We start from the raw sequence: 17,791 nt of genomic DNA on the forward strand, positions 1-17,791 counted from the left end.
GGACTTCCTTGATTAGATTTTAGTTTAGTGCTGAAGATAAGGCATACAATTCTCTTTAGGGTGAGCGTGCATTTGCGTAGAATCACTCCAGTTTAACAAAATATAGGGGCCCACCCTATGTGTGGCCCAGGGCTAGCAAATAGGGGGGTGAAAAACAGCTCAAGAATGTAGTATACGGGGGAGTCAGATGGTTAGATAACCAGACACAGTGCTCTGGGCTGCGGTGGATTGGGAGTGTTGAGGAAAGAGGGTGGGAGCCACTACTGGCAGACGCTTTAGGGAGCCCGTTGAGAGGGCTTTTATACATCCAGACAGACATTGTGAAATGGCGAACAGAATAATAGTGTGCCTAAGGAGAGAATGATGGTTTACCTAGTGGTGTGCCTAAGGGGAAGCAAATTGGACAAGAAACCCTACCCACTTAGTTTTCAAAGGACTCCCCCACTGGTTCTGCAGGGAAGGTGGAACAAGGTGAAGGATATAGCTCCCCATTTCTTAGAACACAAAACAAAAACTCTCTCCCTACCTTGAAACTTTTCTCTCTCCCATAAGTGGAAGTCCTGAGTTTTAACCTTTCAGGGACCCTGCAAGAAAATCTAGCCCTGTTGTAAGGACTTAGAAGGCAGGAAATATGTTTTGACCTCCTCCTCCTTTACATATATAAAGGGTATCCTACATATCTTTTGCGTCCTCTTTCGTAGGATTGCAGGATGTTCCTTGCATTAAACAGCCACTTGCTAACTGGAAAGATATGTGCTCTAGTTTTAGGGAACATGCCTTGACCAGTTCCTCCTCAACTGTCCTCTCACCCTCCAGGGCTGGGGGATGGATAACAGGATTTTTGAATCATCATTGGAATAAACTCATTAGAACCTCTTCATAACACCGTATCTGCAACTGAAGGTGGGCGAGAATGGTAAGGAAGAAAACAGATGAGTTATGTTCATCCTTAACAATCAAAGGAGTTACTCTTCTGGATAGTTAGGGGGTTAGCTCATCTCTCTGTTAAGTTTACATCACAAGGAGAAAACAACCAAGTCAGCAGATAACAACCCAGTATATCCATGAGCAATAGAGTGAGGCTTTGGAAGGTGCTCAGGATCAGGGAGGATGGCGGCATAACACAAAGCTTCTGGCAGTTGGTCATAAATTCTTGGTGGTTGAGGGAACCAGGCTGGGCATCGGGCGACTAAGACGCTGGGGGAGAGTCTGACTCCAGGGACTAAAATCCTTAGAGAAATTCTTCCACTCATAAAACTTTTTTTTTTTTTTTAAACGGAATCTCATTCTGTTGCCCAGGTTAGGGAGTGCAGTGGTGTGATCTTGGCTCACTGCAACCTCCCCTTCTGGGGTTCAAGCGATTCTCCTGCCTCCTTCTTCCGAGTAGCTGGGACTACAGTTGTGAGCCACCACATCCAGCTAATTTTTAAATTTTTTTATTTTTATTTTTAGTAGAGACAGGGCTTCACCATGTTGGTTAGGCTGGTCTTGAACTCCTGACCTCAGATGATCCTCCTGCCTCGGCCTTGCAAAGTGCTGGGATTACAGCCATGCGCTGCACGCATAGAACTACTTTTTTTTGTTTGTTTGTTTTTGAGACAGAGTCTCAAACCATGTTGGTTAGGCTGGAGTGCAGTGGCGCGATCTCGGCTCACTGTAAGCTCCGCCTCCCGGGTTCGCGCCATTCTCCTGCCTCAGCCTCCTGAGTAGCTGGGACTACAAGCGCCCGCCGCCGCGCCCGGCTAGTTTTTTGTATTTTTAGTAGAGACGGGGTTTCACCGTGGTCTCGATCTCCTGACCTTGTGATCCGCCCGCCTCGGCCTCCCAAAGTGCTGGGATTACAGGCGTGAGCCACCGCGCCCGGCAGAACTACTTTTTTAAAAATTATTTTTAATTTTTGAGACAGGATCTCGCTGTGTCACCCAAGCTGGAGTGCAGTGGTGCTATCTTGGCTAACTGCAGCCTCAGCCTCCCAGGCTCAAGTGATTCTCCCATCTCAGCCTCCTGAGTAGCTGGGACCACAGACACATGCCACCATGCCTGGCTAATTTTTTTGTATATTTTGTAGAGATGGGGTTTCATCCTGAACTCCTTGATTCAAGCGATCTGCCCGCATTAGCCTCCCAAAGTGCTGGGATTACAGGCCTGAGCTACTGTGTATGGTCCTAAGACTGCTTTAAAAGAGATTGGTGAAAGATGTTCAAACCCAACTTTTAGGCAGAGGAGGATAATATAAACCCAGCAGTTTGATGAGATTGTAATATCCATATTAGTAGTAGGTCCATATGCCAAGCCTACCCACACTACTTCTACCTACAAGAACCCTAAATTTCAGGGCAGAACAGAGAAAGGTGAAACAATATCACAATTTAGTTTAGTTTTTTTTTTTTTTTTTGAGACGGAATCTCTCTCTGTCGCCCAGGCTGGAGTGAAGTGGCCGGATCTCAGCTCACTGCAAGCTCCACCTCCCGGGTTTACCCCATTCTCCTGCCTCAGCCTCCGGAGTAGCTGGGACTACAGGCGCCCGGCACCTCGCCCGGCTAGTTTTTTGTATTTTTTAGTAGAGATGGGGTTTCACCGTGTTAGCCAGGATGGTCTCGATCTCCTGGCCTCGTGATCCGCCCGTCTTGGCCTCCCAAAGTGCTGGGATTACAGGCTTGAGCCACCACGCCTGGCCCTCCACCATTTAGTTTTTAAAGTTTTGGGTTAGTCTTATTCTTGGCTCCCCCTGCCTTTTTTTTTTTTTTTTTTTCTAAAGGCCCATCTGCATTTTCTGTTCAATAAATTTGAAATTTGTCTTATTTTTGTTTCGGGCTTCTACTGCATCTCTCTAGGTCTTTCCCTCAACCCAGAGCTAGGGGACCCCCAAATGCTCTTCTTTGAAGACAAACTGCTTTGATATCTTTTCACTTGAAAATCTAGACTCCATTAAAGAAAACTAATTGAACAGAAAAAAAAAAGAATCTAGATTCCACATTCTGTACCCTCTGAGCATTTTCCAGCTTGCCTGAGGACAGTACAGCATCATATTCGTGTACATATGATCTATATGCAGTATGATAATAATTTATTTTTCTGGCACAAATTAAGAATTTCTGTATGATAAATTCTTTAAAGAAAAACACCAAAAGACATATTATCCTAAGATTGATATAATATTTTCCATTAATTCCAGTAAAGCTTGTTTTTTGGGGAAGTATAAGTAGGAGGGATTAGGATAGGAAATTAATTAATCTTTTTTTTTTTTTTTTTTTTCAGTTTTGCTGAAGTGACTCATAGTTTTAAAAGTCTGAGTGCTTCTACTTCTAGAACATTTAAGCATAGGCTGGGCACAGTGGCTTATGCTTGTAATCCCAGCACTTTGGGAGGCCGAGGTGGACAGATCACTTGAGGCCAGGAGTTCGAGACCAACCTGGACAACATGGTGAAACCGTCTCTACTAAAAGTACAAAAATTAGCCGGGTGTCATGGCACGTGCCTGTAATTCCAGCTGCTCGAGAGGCTGAGACATGAGAATTTCTTGAACCCGTGAGGCGGAGGTTGCAGTGAGCCAAGATCATGCCACTGCACTCCAGCCTGGGCGATAGAGTGAGACTCCATCTCAAAAAAAAAAAAAAAAGAAAAGAAAAGAAAATTTAGGCATCAGCAGATGGGCTTAGTGGGTTGCGGAGCTGGAGGGGTAGGGGGTGATGCATGATTGGACAGGTGGAAATTGGTTATCATGGGTCACCAGCTGCGATTTCAGATGTCGTCAGCTGATGGCTCTGAAATGCCCTTAGGTGGTAAGGACACAGCACCACAAGGTTGGGAAGGCATTAGGGAGTCATGAAGCAGACGTAAAAGGCAAATTAGGAGGCCTTGGTCAGCTGCTGAAGGAGAGAGAGGCCAGCATAAAGAGCACAGAGGCGAGGGAGGGTGTCTGGGTCCCACATATATTGGGGGCCCGATCTCTGCACTTCCAGGCCGCTCAGCCCAACTAGGGCCTCTGTGAGGGTCAGCTCCTCCTCCCCAAGGGAGGAGAGCAGCTCAGGATGCAGGGGGAAAACGCCTTCTTTATCCTGCAGGAAGTTCTGTTCCATCGTGCTCTCCACCTGGAGGGAACCAAAACAACATGAAAAGAAAGAACTGGAAACCTCTCTCCTCTCCTAACTCACAAAAATCACAAGAAGGTTACATTCCCCTTACTAGAATTTCTTACTTTACCTTACATTACAACCCCATCTGAGTCTTTGAACAGCCCTATACGTGCGCTGCACATTGATTTTTAGCCCCATTTTACAGAGGAATAAATTGAGACAGACTCAAACACATTAAAAAATTTGCTTACAGGCCAGGCGCGGTGGCTCATGCCTGTAATCCCAGCACTTTGGGAGGCTGAGGCGGGTGGATCACCTGAGGTTAGGAGTTCGAGATGAGCCTGGCCAATGTGGTGAAACCTTGTCTCTACTAAAAATACAAAATTAGCAAGCCATGATGGCGGGCGCCTGTAATCCCAGCTACTTGGGAGGCTGAGGCAGGAGAATCGCTTGAACCCAGGAGGCCGAGGTGTGGTGAGCCGAGATTGTACCATTGCACTCCAGCCTGGGCAACAAGAGCGAAACTCCGCCTCAAAAAAAAAAAAAAAAAAAAAAAAAAAAATTGCTTACAACATTTGGCTAGGAATAAGCAAGGCCAGAGTTTCTGTCTCTTCTCCCTAGATCAGGCTGATAAACCCAGATCATTGCCCAGAAATTCAGTCTTCTACTTCTTGTGAAATAACAAAAAAGGAGAAATAGAAAGGAGGACTGAGCATAAGCCCCTGTGATAAGACGGGGATCCTCCAGAATGGCTCCATCCTTAGGTGAAATCTGCATCTCCACTGGCTGCAGCTACTCCCAGACTCTCCCCAGCATCTGCTGTTTTTCCCTTACCAGCTTTAGCTGCACGGGTAGGATCTTTTTCTCCATGGATTTCACCAGCAGCTTCTGTTGAACTTCACTTAGCTCTGGAGAAAAAAAGCAGAGAAAGATGTGTGTTGCTGGTGCAGAGGGGACTACAGACTCCAAATAGCGCACTTCCAGAATTTCAGCTCCATTCATTGGATGTAATTACAACACAGGTGTTAAGGGAGCCGTAGCTGAGGGGTTCACTTTGGTCTTGGAGTCAGAGGGCAGGCTTCTTAAGGAAACAAACATTTTAGCTTACACCTGAAGGACCACAGAGTTTTTCTAAGTGGAAAACTAGAAAATGTGGAGGGAAGAAGAGCTTTTAGGGGCAAGATCAGAAAATGTTACTCCCTGAAGTTAAAGCTACCAGGTATCAGGATGGAAGTGATGAGCTTAGCTATATGCAGAAATTTTAAGTATGTTGCTGATAAAGCTAGGGTTATTCAACCTCTATTAGCAAGACTAGGCTGTCTTCTTAGATCACCCATTGTGACCAAGTGAATCCTTAGGATTGAAACCAGTTTTTTTTTTTTTTTTGATGGAGTCTCGCTCTGTTGCCTAGGCTGGAGTGCAGTGGAGTGATCTTGGCTCACTGCAACCTACCCCTCCCAGGTTCAAGCGATTCTCCTTCGGAGTAACTGGGATTACAGGCACCAGCCACCATGCCTGGCTAATTTTTGTATTTTTGGAAAAGGTGGGGTTTCACCATGTTGGCCAGGCTGGTCTTGAACTCTTGACCTCAGGTGATCTACCCGCCTTGGCCTCCCAAAGTGCTGGAATTACAGTCATGAGCCACCGTGCCCAACCATGAAACCAATTTATAAAAATGTACATATAAACTACTTAACTATGGTATAATTTGTCATTCATTCATTCATTCATTTATTCATCCATTTGGGAATTGATTCAAGCGATTCACTCCTATTACTGAAAAGGTCTATAAATGAAGACCTTATTCCCCACTTACCTGTTAGGGCTCCAACGAAATAGAGGATGGCGCCCACGACCTCCTTTGACAGCAGGACATCTTTTGGGAGTGCCTCCAGGGTCACTTCATGTCCCTTGTCTAGAGCCCCTTCAAGCTGTGGGGGAAGGTGGATGACTATTGAAGATAACATAGGAAAGGGCCCAACCCAAGGCCCAGCACATAATGATCCCTTGACACACGGGAACTCTCTCCCATTTCCTGATTTCTTTTTCGAGACCTCAAGTCCTGAAGAGTACTGGACTCCTGGGTTCCTTGGTCCCTAAGTTTTGGACTCTGGAAAGGGAAGGTTCCAGCCCCTCCAGCAGATGGCCCTTCTGGCCTGAGGGTTGGGGCGAGAAGGTGGGCCAGGATACATGTTGTTATCTAACCCAACAGTTAATCTTCCCAAGATCCCAGGTGTCATCTGATGTGCCTTGGGGGAACCCAGTGTTTGCCCTTTCCCAGGGGACAAAGGGAGGAGCAGTGGCCTGGCAGCCTGGGGGCACGTGGCCAGCCTTGGGGAAGGTATCTAAGATGGACTCCGCTGGCCACGCACCTCCTGCCCCAGTCAGATCTCCCCACCTGCTGCAATACCCGCCCCCACCAAACCTTCACTGAAACATGCCTTCTCCCACCCTTCCCCACTTCCACTAGGTCCTCACCGCGAGCTCAAGGTCTTGAAGCTCCTTTTTCTTCCCCAGAAGTTTGCTGAGGGAGCTGAGCAGGGAGCTTTGCCCTGCTTGGCTCAGCCTCTCCACTTGTTGGGTCTCTCTCTGAACTTCTTCTTTTAGTGTCCCGAAGCCTTCGTGTACGTCCCCTGTGGGGACAATAATGGGACACACAGCCCTCCATCGGGCACTTTCCCCTCTAATCAGCATCCCCCTGCAGGGCTCCTACACTCAGCCCCTTTAGGTACCCATGCTCTACCCCCCAGTTTGAGCCTGGCCCCATTTTTCTTTACCAAGGAATGCAGTAACAGAACTATCCACCAAAACCCTAACCTGAGGGTTGGGGCGAGAAGGTGGGCCAAGATACATGTTGTCATCTAACCCAACAGTTAATCTTCCCGAGATCCCAGGTGTCATCCCATATCAATACACCCTTGACTTTTCTTTGAGACTCTAGCAAAAAGTGGAGAAAGAAGGTCTGTTTTCCCTTCTCATGAGTTAGTTGACAAAGAAGAATGACTGCCTTCTCCTCTCTCTACCCTACTGCTACCTCCATGCCAAAGTCTTGGGAGAAACTCACAAAGTTCCTTACCAACATCAGATGCCTGGATAACTGAGGGAAAAAAAAAAAAAAAAAGGATAAGAATGCAATCCTTCAGAATGGCAGCCATACCCAGGGGATGAGACACTAAGGAAGATAAGGAAATACATCCTGCCTGTCTCCTGGGGAGAGCCCAGCTACCTTGTTCCTGGTGTTACTGTGACTCAATGGCTCTGGCCCCCGTTGCTGGGCGGCTGAGTTGCAGATGTGTGTGTAGCAGGTTATAGCTACTAAGACTCTTAAATTTTTTTTTTTTTTTTTTTTTTTTGTTAGGCCAGGTGCAGTGGCTGACACCTGTAATCCCAGCACTTTGGGAGACCAAGGCGGGAGGATCACCTGAGGTCAGGAGTTTGAGACCAGCCTGGGCAACATGGTGAAATCCCATCTATACTAAAAATTAGCCAAACGTGGTGGCCCGTGCCTGTTATCCTAGCAACTTGGGAGGCTGAAGCACGAGAATTTCTTGAACCCCGGAGGTGGAGGTTGCAGTGAGCTGAGATCTCACCATTGCACTCCAGTCTGCACAACAGAATGAGACTCTGTCTCAAGAAAAGAAAGAAAAAAAGGCCAGGCGCCGTGGCTCACGCCTGTAATCCCAGCCCTTTGGGAGGCTGAGGTGGGTGGATCACCTGAGGTCAGGAGTTCGAGACCTGCCTGGCCAACATAGTGAAACCCTGTCTCTACTAAAAATAAAAAAAATTAGCAGGCCATGGTGGCGGGTGCCTGTAATCCCAGCTACTCAGGAGGCTGAGGCAGGAGAATCACTTGAATCGGGGAGGTGGAGGTTGCAGTGGGCTGAGACTGCGCCACTACATTCCAGCCTGGGCAACAAAAGTGAAACTCCATCTCAAAAAAAAAAAAAATTTTTTTTTTTTTAATAAGAGACAGTGTCTCACTATGTTCCCCAGACTGGTCTCGAACTCCTGAGCTCAAGGGATCCTCCTGCCTCAGCCTCCCAAAGTGCTGGGATTATAGGCGTGAGTCACTGTACCTGGCTGCTACTAAGGCTCTTGAGGACAAAGGTCTCAGGCATCAGACCACCTGGGCATCTTGTCCAAAGACTCCCCCTTTCCACTGCTTTTTCCCAAGCTATTGGAATTTCTACCATGTTTTGGGGACAATTGTTTGCTAAGACACTCTGCCATTTCCCTGTCAGTCCTGTGAGAAGGAAAGAAAAAGACTGGAGTTTTAAAATTCTGAGTCAAGAAAGTTTCAGTGGAATGAAAGGAAACACTTACGGATGACCTTCTCCTCTCCTGACTTTTCTGAAGACAGAAAAAATGCACATCTGTCAGCACAAAACCCATTTTTGCCTTTTCATCTAAAACAGTCTTCAAGGCAGTTTCATCAGTGATCATTATGAAAACACAGAGATTATGCTAGCTCATCCACCCCCACGACTCGGGAACACACTCTGTCTCCAAGTCTTACTTCTGCTTCTGACTGTGCCTTCCGGTCTCTGTCGGTTTCTGTATCTCTCTGGGACAGTATGTATACGCCTCTATCTGTCTTTCCTAAAGTTGAGGCTAGGTATTCTTAGGGACTTGGGAAACAAAATCAGAGGCTCCTTGGGGGATTATAGTATAAGCTAGGAGAAGGTGGAGGATTTTAGCAGATAATGTCAGGGGTGGGGCGGAAGATGTGGGAAATCCGTAAGCAATTTCACTTACCTCCAGGAGGGAAGGTTTGCATGTTATCATTGCAGATATGTGGAATATCTGTGAAGGGCAAGGGAGGCAGGGCAGGAGGGCACTTAGCAGCTGCCCCATGTTCCCTTCTTCAGTCTCAAGTCAAAGGGCTCTGCTAAGGGCTATGACTTTGCACCCCAAGCGCTTCATCTAATTCCCTGCTTCAACCTCCATTGCTGGAAGCAATCTTTTCTTCCTTGATAAATTTTATACTATGAGAACACCACTTTCTACCTTCCATTCCAGTCTCTGTCTGTTTCCTCCTTTGGCCACAGACTTCTTGTTCGTCTTTGTACCCCCTCCCCCAATGACCACAATGCCCAGCACCCAGAAAGTGCTCAGAATCCAGGAGCCTCTTCACCCTTCTCTCCAGAGCAGCCTCCATGGGTGCAGTTGGATCACAGTGCAATACACCTCCCTGCTCATGCTCTGACACTGCCACAGGAGGAGACCAGGGTGCCTCAGTATTGGTGCCCGTAATTCTCATCCTGTGGGGAGAACATGCGGGTCTCTGCTCACCCCACTCATCTTTGCCTTTGACCATCAGCTGTCTCACTCGAAAGGCCAGGACGCAGCCCTTGGGGATGGCTATAGCCTCCTTGTGGTTTATGGATCCCTAGAATTAGACAATGAGAATTTGTGAATCTCTGGACATCTTAAGTATGAGATATTGGGAGTGCGAGTTGGGGGAGGTGCAGGGTCAGGGCTGAGAGCCTTCAGGGAGATAAGAAGTTGGAAGCCTTCAGTGGTGTCCCTGGTCTGGACTCTGAGGAAGGACTTCAAAGTCCTTGCGCTCATTTCTGCTGATTTTCCCTCCAGTGACCTGTATCTGTCTTCCTGGTTCAGATGTATGAAGGGAACCGGGCAGACCTGCTCCATCTCCTGCCTATACATCACCCTAGAGCTTCCATCCAAGCCCTGGCTCCTTCCTTCTCTTCGTCATCTGTCCCATGCTTACCTCTTTCAGGACGCCTTCCATGACTAACCCCTACTCCCGGCTCCACATCCCAAATCATCCCTTGAATATTTAGATGCAATAGATAGAGGTATGGAGAGCATTCCTTATTTCCATTGGTTTTTCCAAGCGTGTGTTCTCTGGGCTTTAGCCTCTGTGTCTCCTGTATAAACCTGAGGACTTTCTGAGAGTAAGGATGTCTCCTCTTTGGATTGGGAGCACCATGAGGGAAAACCCATGAATGTGACTTCCCCCTTCCCCAGTAGTTCCCTGTGGCATCTGGCGCAGGGATCTGCCCTCACTGGGTGCCACTGACCAGGAAGGGGGCCTGTGTCTGGGGTTCGGATCTTGAAGAGGTAGGGGAAGAAGTGGCCCTTTTCAGCATCCTGGGTTGGCACTGATCCAGCAAAGCTAATGAAGCCTCCAGGGAGGGGCTGAATGTAAATGTGCATGTGTGAGTGTGAGTGTGGGTGTGAGAGTGTGTGTGTGTGTGTTTGAATCAAACCTGTAGCCCCAGTGGGGCGAAGAAGGGGAGGGAGAAGCAGGCCTCTGCCTTGCCGGCTCGCTCCAGTGTGACCTCCCGCACCGTCTCCACCACCTCCATCACCACATACAGGTTCTCCCCTTGATCTTGCATCTCCTTCAGGAATGGGTGATCCGCTGCCAGCTTCCTGTGACAGGAGAAACATAAGGAAACCATTCAGAGCTCCTTCCTGCCTGTGCCACACCCTCCTCGTTCCTTCTGTCATTCCCAGGAGCTAGACATTGTGGGTGGCAGGGAAGGAGCAAGGACTCTGGACTAGGGCTGAGGTTGAAACCCAGATCTCTTGCTCACTGGCAGGGCAGCTTCTCTGAGTCTTAGTTGCCTCATCTATGAAATGAATGTAATGATGCTGACCTCCTGGGTTGCTCAGAGATAAACTCAGTAATTATCTGGGCCAGCACCTGGCCGGTAACAGGGCCTCTCAGGTGCTTCTTACTCCCTTTTCCTCCAGTTCAGGGGTAGATGCACCCCCCTTTCCTCCCCACTCATCTCTTTGGGATCCTTTCTCTCCATGTCTTATGCTCTCTCACTGTTGACGCCAGTTCCTCCTCTCCACTTGCTCCTTCTGTCTGCTTCCATATATAAATGTGTCCCTAATCCTAAAAATTTGTTTGCTTTGATCATGCTACTCCCTCAAATTACTACCCTATTTTTTTCCTTCATTTCATTGGCAAATATATCAAAAGATATGCTCACCTCCAGTGTCCACTTCCTGCCCACTCCTAAATTCTTTTTTTTTTTTTTTGAAACGGAGTCTTACTTACTCTGTCACCCGAGCTGGAGTGCAGTGGCGTGATCTTGGCTCACTGCAACCTCTGCCTCCTGGGTTCAAGCGATTCTCCTGCCTCAGCCTCCCAAATAGCTGAGAATACAGATGTGAGCCCCTGCGCCTGGTCCACCTAAATTCTTTATAATTTGCCTTCTATTTCCACTACTCAGCTGAAATTACAATGATCTCTTACCTCTCAGTCCCAATGACCTTGCCTAACTCTGTGCAATACTCGATCCTGCTGTCGAAACCCATCATGCAACGCTGGCTTCTCTTGGCTTCCAGTCACACTGTACCACCCTGGCTCAACTCCCGTGCTTCTAGTTTCTAAATCTTATCCATTCTGTCTGCACCTCATTTTCCAGTTTCTGTGGTTCTCTAACATTTTATGTTCTGTAAGATTCTGTTCTCAGTCCTGTTTTCTCAACTCCCTCCAAAAGCTCCCCCCACCCAACTCACTCCTACAGTTTTTTCTTTTCTTTTTTTTTTTTTTTTTAAGGTCTTACTCTGTTGCCCAGGCTGAAGTGCAGTGGCTCGATCATAACTCACTGCAGCCTTGAGCTCTTGAGCTTAAGCGATCCTCTTGCCTCAACCTCCTGAGTAACTGGGACTCTAGGTGCACCACCGTGCCCTGCTAATATTTGCATTTTTTGTAGAGAAGGGGGTTTCACTATCTTGCCCAGGCTGGTTTGAACTCCTGGGCTCAAGCAATCCTGCCTTGGCTTCCCAAAGTGCTGGGCTTACAGGAGTGAGACTCCTACCCTGGCTCCTACAGTTGTAATCTTTATATTGCTGATTACCTTGTGTATATCTTCACTTTGACCTCTCTCCTGAACTCCAGGCCCTTATTTCCAACCACCTGTTAAACATTCTCAGCTGATGTCTCAGCAGAACCAGAAACTCAAAACATACAAAAGGAACTCACAATCTCCAAATCTACCTCTAACCTCTGTCTTCCTGTTTGTCACCCATAATGGTACCTTTAATGTCCTATAATGTCACAACCTGGGTGAAATCTCACAGTCACCTTTGACAAAACCGTTTCCCTCATCCTGCAATCAGTCACCAAGCCCAGGCCATTCTATTACCCCTGGCAATGGGCCGTGCATCCATTCCTCCCTCTTCACTCCTATTGCCCTGAGCTCGGGTCCTCAGTTTATATCGCTCATGGGATAGAAGAGCAGTGTCTTGGCTGGGCACAGTGGCTCATGCCTGTAATCCCAGCACTTTGGGAGGCTGAGGTGGGCAGATCACCTGAGGTCAGGAGTTTGAGACCAGCCTGGCCAATATGGTGAAACCCCATCTCTTCCAAAAATATGAAAATTAGCTGGGTGTGGTGGTGTGCACCTGCAATCCCAGCTACACGGGAGGCTGAGGCAGGATGATTGCTTGAACCTGGGAGGCGGGGGTTGTAGTGACTGGGTATCGGGTCACTGCACTCCAGCCTGTGCGACAGAGACTCTGTCTCAAAAAAAAAAAAAAAAAAAAAAAAAAAAAAAAAGGATGGGTGCGTGGTGGCTCACACCTGTAATCCCAGCACTTTGGGAGGCCAAGGCAGGCAGATCACGTGAGGTCAGGAGTTTGAGACCAGCCTGACTAACATGGCGAAACCCCGTATCTACTAAAAATACAAAAATTAGCCAGTCGCAGTGGCTCACACCTGTAATCCCAGAACTTTGGGAGGCCGAGGCAGGCGGATCACAAGGTCAGGGGTTCGAGATTAGCCTGGCCAATATGGTGAAACCCCATCTCTACTAAAAATATAAAAAATTAGCCGGGCATGGTGGCAGGCACCTGTAGTCCCAGCTACTTGGGAGGCTGAGGCAGGATAATCGCTTGAACCCAGGAGGTGGAGGTTGCAGTGAGCTGAGATCGCGCCACTGCACTCCAGCCTGGGCGACAGAGCGAAACTCGGTCTCAAAAATAAAAAATAAAAACAATAAAAACATAAAAAAATTAGCTGGGTGTAGTGGCGGGTACCTGTAGTCCCAGCTACTCGTGAGGCTGAGGCAGGAGAATCGCTTGAACCCAGGAGGCGGAGGTTACAGTGAGCCAAGATCGCACCACTGCAGTCAAGCTCGGGCAAAAAGAGCGAAAAACCGTTTCAAACAAAAACAAGAAGAAAACTGTCTTGCCTTGTCTGACTGCTTCAAATCCCTGTTCTCCTTCCCCTATCTGACACACTTCCTCCGTTCAGCTGGATTAGTCATGGGACACATCAGAGCATTTTCAGGATCTTCCTGGTGCCTACAATTCAGTCTCCTGGAGCTGTCACTTGCCTCTCCGGGGTTTGGGTTCACCTGCATTTCCTGCTCGTTCTACTCACACCTCTTCTGCCCCTGCCGTGTGGCTGTTCCTGGCCCCTGGTGGCTTTGAGATTGCTTACCTGTGTGCCTTCATAATACCCTTCTCCCAGCCCTGCAGGCCCAATTTCTACTCATCTTTCAAGGCCCAGAACAGAGGCTGCCATGGCTGTGAGATCTTCCCTTATTTTCCCAGCCAGAAGTCCCTTTGACCTGCCACAAGACTCAGTCAAACCATCCCTACAGCACTTAGCAGCTCTTGGCTTTGATTATAATTACTGTTGCACAGGTTTTTAAAATTTTCACCTTCCTAGACTGCAAGGTTCTTGGACAAAGATGTTCTAGGCACACCCCAGCCCATAGCAGAGTGCTTTACTATATACATGCTTGCTGGATGACTACCCTGGCCCTTCCTTCTGGCCTTCCCAGTCCTTACCTCCTTCTTTCAACCACTACTTAACTACTTAAAAGTCAGTTCCCGTGTCAAGCCAAACATCCATGGAGCCCAGCATCCATGTGGCGCCTGCCACACCCTTTGTGCTGTGGGGCAGCATTCCCGAGGGCATGCGGAGTGTGTATTGGGGTCAGGCAGGAGGCTTCATTTACGGGAGCAGAACACAGTGCTCAGGCCTCAGCTGTGGGCAGTTAAGACCCATCCCTCCTTTTTCTAGTGTATTGCATAGTCTCAGAGTTAGAAGGAGCCTTAGAGATGATCATCCAATCCTGTCATTTTGCAGAAAAGAAAACTGAAATCCCAAGAGAAGTGACTTTTCCAAGATCACACAGCAAGCTGGTGTGGACATCGTCCTCCCTGTGCATGTGTGACAGTGGGGAGTTGGTCCTGGAGACGGTGGCAGCACTGGGAGCTGTGACTAGGAAATGGCCTGGATGCAGCCATAGGCCAGAAGGGTTGCCTTCAAGAGCTCCCCTGTGGTGACCACATTGGCAAAGGTCAGTGCAAGGGTCCTATCTTTCAACTTGTGTTTTTAACTTGAGGCCCTAAGCACTCTTTCCATGCACTGCCCCACCCACATCCCGGGCAACCCTCGGTCCTGCCCGCTCTCACCTCTCCTGCAAGGTCTCCAGGGCCTTGGGAGCCACACTGAGTGTCTGGACCTCCAGAGTGCTGTTCTGCGAGAGCCCTGCTGTTCCCTTCACCTTCACCGTCTTTGGTACATCCACATCTCCCTCCACTCGGGTATCCAGCATGTTCTTAAAGCCAAAATTCCCAGTATCTGTTGGATCTGCAGGAGGGAAAAGATGAAAGGGTGTGGGCGCAGTAACTCACGCCTGTAATCCCAGCATTTTGGGAGGCCAAGGTGGAAGGATTTTTTGAGCCCAGAAGTTTGAAACCAGCCTGGGGAACAAAGCAAGACCCCGTCTCTACAAAACAAATGAGTAAATAAAGAAAAGAGGCTGAGCTGAGAGGTATCGCCTGACCCCCAGCCTCCTCAGCTCCTGACGATGACTTTGGGCTAGATGACATCTAATCACCTCTGGCCAGAGGGAGCTCTGAGGTCCTCCTTGCAGGCCAGGTGCCCAGCCCCCGTCCCTCAGTATCCCTCAGTTCCCAGCCCTGCTCAAGGCTGACCTGAAGGTGAGCTGCCTGGCTCAAGCACATCCAGCAGTGTGTAGTCGGTGCGGACGTACCGGGCCCCCCAGAAGAGCGTGCTCTTCCTCTTCCTCAGCACCAGGCAGAAGGGATGGAAGCGCTTGAAGTCGATGAGGCTGTCAAGAGGTGTCAGGTCCCCTCGAGGGTTTAGCTGTCTGACCAGGGCCCGGGTGACATTTTCAAACATGGTCATGGTCTCTGTGGAGATGGGGAGACAGGAGAGTGTCAAGGTGGTTGCCAAGGAACCCGGGATATGGGCTGGGCCCCTGCAGAGAGGGTTCGCCCGACTCTGGGGCAGGGAGAGCTCTTAGAGATGCCTGGATTGTCTGATGTCACAGCTGGAAAGAACCAACGGAGTCTGCATTTTATGATGAGGAACCTAGTTAAAGAGTTGCCCCAAAGTCCCACAGATGGTCAGCAAAGCCTCACCTCCCTTTTCCTTGTCAAGTTTCTTTTTCTCTCTCCACACTCATTTTCTTCACTGCCACTGAGCCCAACTGGACTTGACTTTTCTTTTCTTTTCTTTTCTTTTGTTTTCCTTTCTTTCTTTCTTTCTTTCTTTCTTTCTTTCTTTCTTTCTTTCTTTCTTTCTTTCTTTCTTTCTTTCTTTCTTTCTCTTTCTTTCTTTTCTTCCTTCCTTCCTTCCTTCCTTTCTTTCTTCTTTCCTTCCTTCCTTCCTTCGTATTTCCTTCCTCCCTTCCTTCGTCTTTCCTTCCTCCCTTCCTTCCTCCCTCCCTCCCTTCCTTTCTCCCTCCCTCCCTTCCTTCCTCCCTCCCTCCCTTCCTTCCTCTCCTTCCTTCCATCCTTCCTTCCTCTTTTTCCTTCCTTCCTCTCCTTCCTTCCTTCTTTCCTCTCCTTCCTTCCTTCCTCTCCTTCCTCTCTTTCCTCTCCTTCCTTCCTTCCTTCCTTCTTTCCTTCTTTCCCTTCCTTCCTTCCCTCCACCTCGCCTCACCTTGCCTTGCTTCACTTTCTTCTGTTTTCTTCCGAGACAGGGTCTTACTCTGTTGCCCAGGATGGAGTGCAGTGGCATGATTACAGCTCACTGCAGCCTTGACCACCAAGGCTTGATTGAGCCTCCCACTTCAGCCTCCTGAGTAGCTGGGACTGCAGTCATGCACTTGGCTAATTTTTAAATCTTTTTGTAGAGACAGAGTCTCACTATGTTTCCCAGGCTGGTCTCAAACTCCTGGCTCAAGTAATCCTCCCACCCCAGACTCCCGAAGTGCTGGGATTACAGGTGTGAGCCACTGCGCCTGGTCTAGAGCATTTATTTAGCAATGGAAGTAAAGCTTTCTCTCACACCAGAGACTAGCAATAGCCAGGGTCTGAGGACACCAGGGGAGGGAAGGAGTTGCTGCTGGCACCAAGGGCTGGGGTGGTCAAGCTGTTCACCTGCCCCAGTCGTCCTTTCCGTGTGTGGGGTACACTTCCCTGCACCCTATTCTTCCCTTGTGCGTGCCTCCCAGCTCACAGGTATCAGTAGACCCACTCCCCTCTCATAGCCCCTGGGGGATGCCTGGATCCAGACTTTTGTTTTTTCTTTTTGAGATGGAGTCTTACTCTGTTGCTCAGGGTGGAGTGCAGTGGTGCCATCTCAGCTCCCTGCAATCTCCACCTCTCGGATTCAAGCGATTTTCCTGCCTCAGCCTCATGAGTAGCTGGGACTACAGGTGTGTGCCACCACACCTGGCAAATTTTTGTATTTTTAATGGAGACAGGGTTTCACCATGTTGGCCAGGCTGGTCTCGAACTCTTGACCTCAGGTGATCCGCCCTCCTTGACCTCCCGAAGTGCTGGGATTACAGGCGTGAGCCTCTGTGCCCAGCCAGGATCCAGGCATTTTGATGCGCCTCACCTTTGCCCCCTCTGCTTACAATACCCCTTTGAGATCTGAAGACTCCCTGGTCCTCTTCTAACACTCAATTCAGGTCACCTCCTGGGACCTTGTCCCTCAGTCCTCCAGGCAGCTGGTGACTGTATCTGTGTTTCCAAAGCGCTCTTCTGATGCACCTTCCTGTTACGATCTGCTCACCTGACCCTCTCAGCTCCTCGTCTGTGACTTCCCAGAGGGCAGGAAATGGGTCTTAGTCACCTCTGCAGCAGCAAGTACCACACCTGGGACAGAGTTGGAGCTTGGCAAATGTGTGTGGAAAGAACCAATGAATGTGGCCCCGAGAGATGTGCGCTAGGGTGAGAGGGCCCTGGATAATGTGGGGCCCATGGGAGCCTGAGAGGCAACATCTTTTTTTTTTTTTTTCTTTTTGACCTGGAGCTTCATTCTTGTTGCCCAGGCTGGAGTGCAATGGCACGATCTCGGCTCACTGCCACCTCCACCTCCTGGGTTCAAGTGATTCTCCTGCCTCAGCTTCCCAAGTAGCTGGGATTACAGACGCCTGCCACTATGCCCAGCTGATTTTTGTATTTTTAGTAGAGACGGTGTTTTCCCATTTTGGCCAGGCTGGTCTTAAACTCCTGACCTCAGGTGATCCGCCCACCTCACCCTCCCGAAGTGCTGGGACTACAGGCGTGAGCCACCGCGCCTGACCTGAGGGTCAACATCTTAAGTCTCTGTCTTTGAAGTTTGAGTCCAGGTGCTCTGGCTGGGTGGCCGATCGGCACACCCCAATTATCCCCGTGGGTGGAAGAGGCCACAGCAGCTGGCGTGGAAGCACCCCACATCCACCACGGGCACTTCACAGCGGCAGGGGGCAGGAAGCACGGCACAGATGTGTAGGGCTGTTCTGCCAGACAACCTCCTG

The 17,791-nt window shown here is 49.0% G+C and overlaps 1 protein-coding gene across 1 annotated transcript; it reads right to left on the reverse strand.

The window, feature by feature from the left end:
- Window positions 1-3,139: 3,139 nt before the first annotated feature.
- On the reverse strand, window positions 3,140-16,207 carry GSDMA (gasdermin A). The gene is made up of 12 exons (XM_073005339.1): window positions 15,012-16,207; window positions 14,487-14,664; window positions 13,857-13,859; window positions 10,310-10,475; window positions 9,369-9,465; window positions 8,832-8,879; window positions 8,400-8,426; window positions 7,153-7,173; window positions 6,555-6,709; window positions 5,893-6,007; window positions 4,911-4,984; window positions 3,140-4,091 (listed from the first exon to the last, which is right to left on the reverse strand). The coding sequence occupies exons 1-12, from the start codon at window positions 15,223-15,225 to the stop codon at window positions 3,849-3,851; spliced, it is 1,341 nt and encodes a 446-aa protein (XP_072861440.1). The 5' UTR covers window positions 15,226-16,207; the 3' UTR covers window positions 3,140-3,848.
- Window positions 16,208-17,791: the final 1,584 nt, after the last annotated feature.

The sequence above is a fragment of the Chlorocebus sabaeus genome, chromosome 16 (assembly GCF_047675955.1).
Source record: "Chlorocebus sabaeus isolate Y175 chromosome 16, mChlSab1.0.hap1, whole genome shotgun sequence".
Classification (NCBI taxonomy): Eukaryota; Metazoa; Chordata; class Mammalia; order Primates; family Cercopithecidae; genus Chlorocebus; species Chlorocebus sabaeus.

Bases quoted from the DNA above. Each gene is read 5' to 3' on its own strand.
- GSDMA (XM_073005339.1), bottom strand. From the start codon at position 15,225: ATGACCATGTTTGAAAATGTCACCCGGGCCCTGGTCAGACAGCTAAAC. The intron at 14,665-15,011 runs GTCAGCCTTGAG...TCCCTCCTGCAG, and splicing joins GCCAGGCAGCTCACCTTCAG to ATCCAACAGATACTGGGAAT. The intron at 6,008-6,554 runs GTGAGGACCTAG...CTTCCCCCACAG, and splicing joins TTCAAGACCTTGAGCTCGCG to CTTGAAGGGGCTCTAGACAA.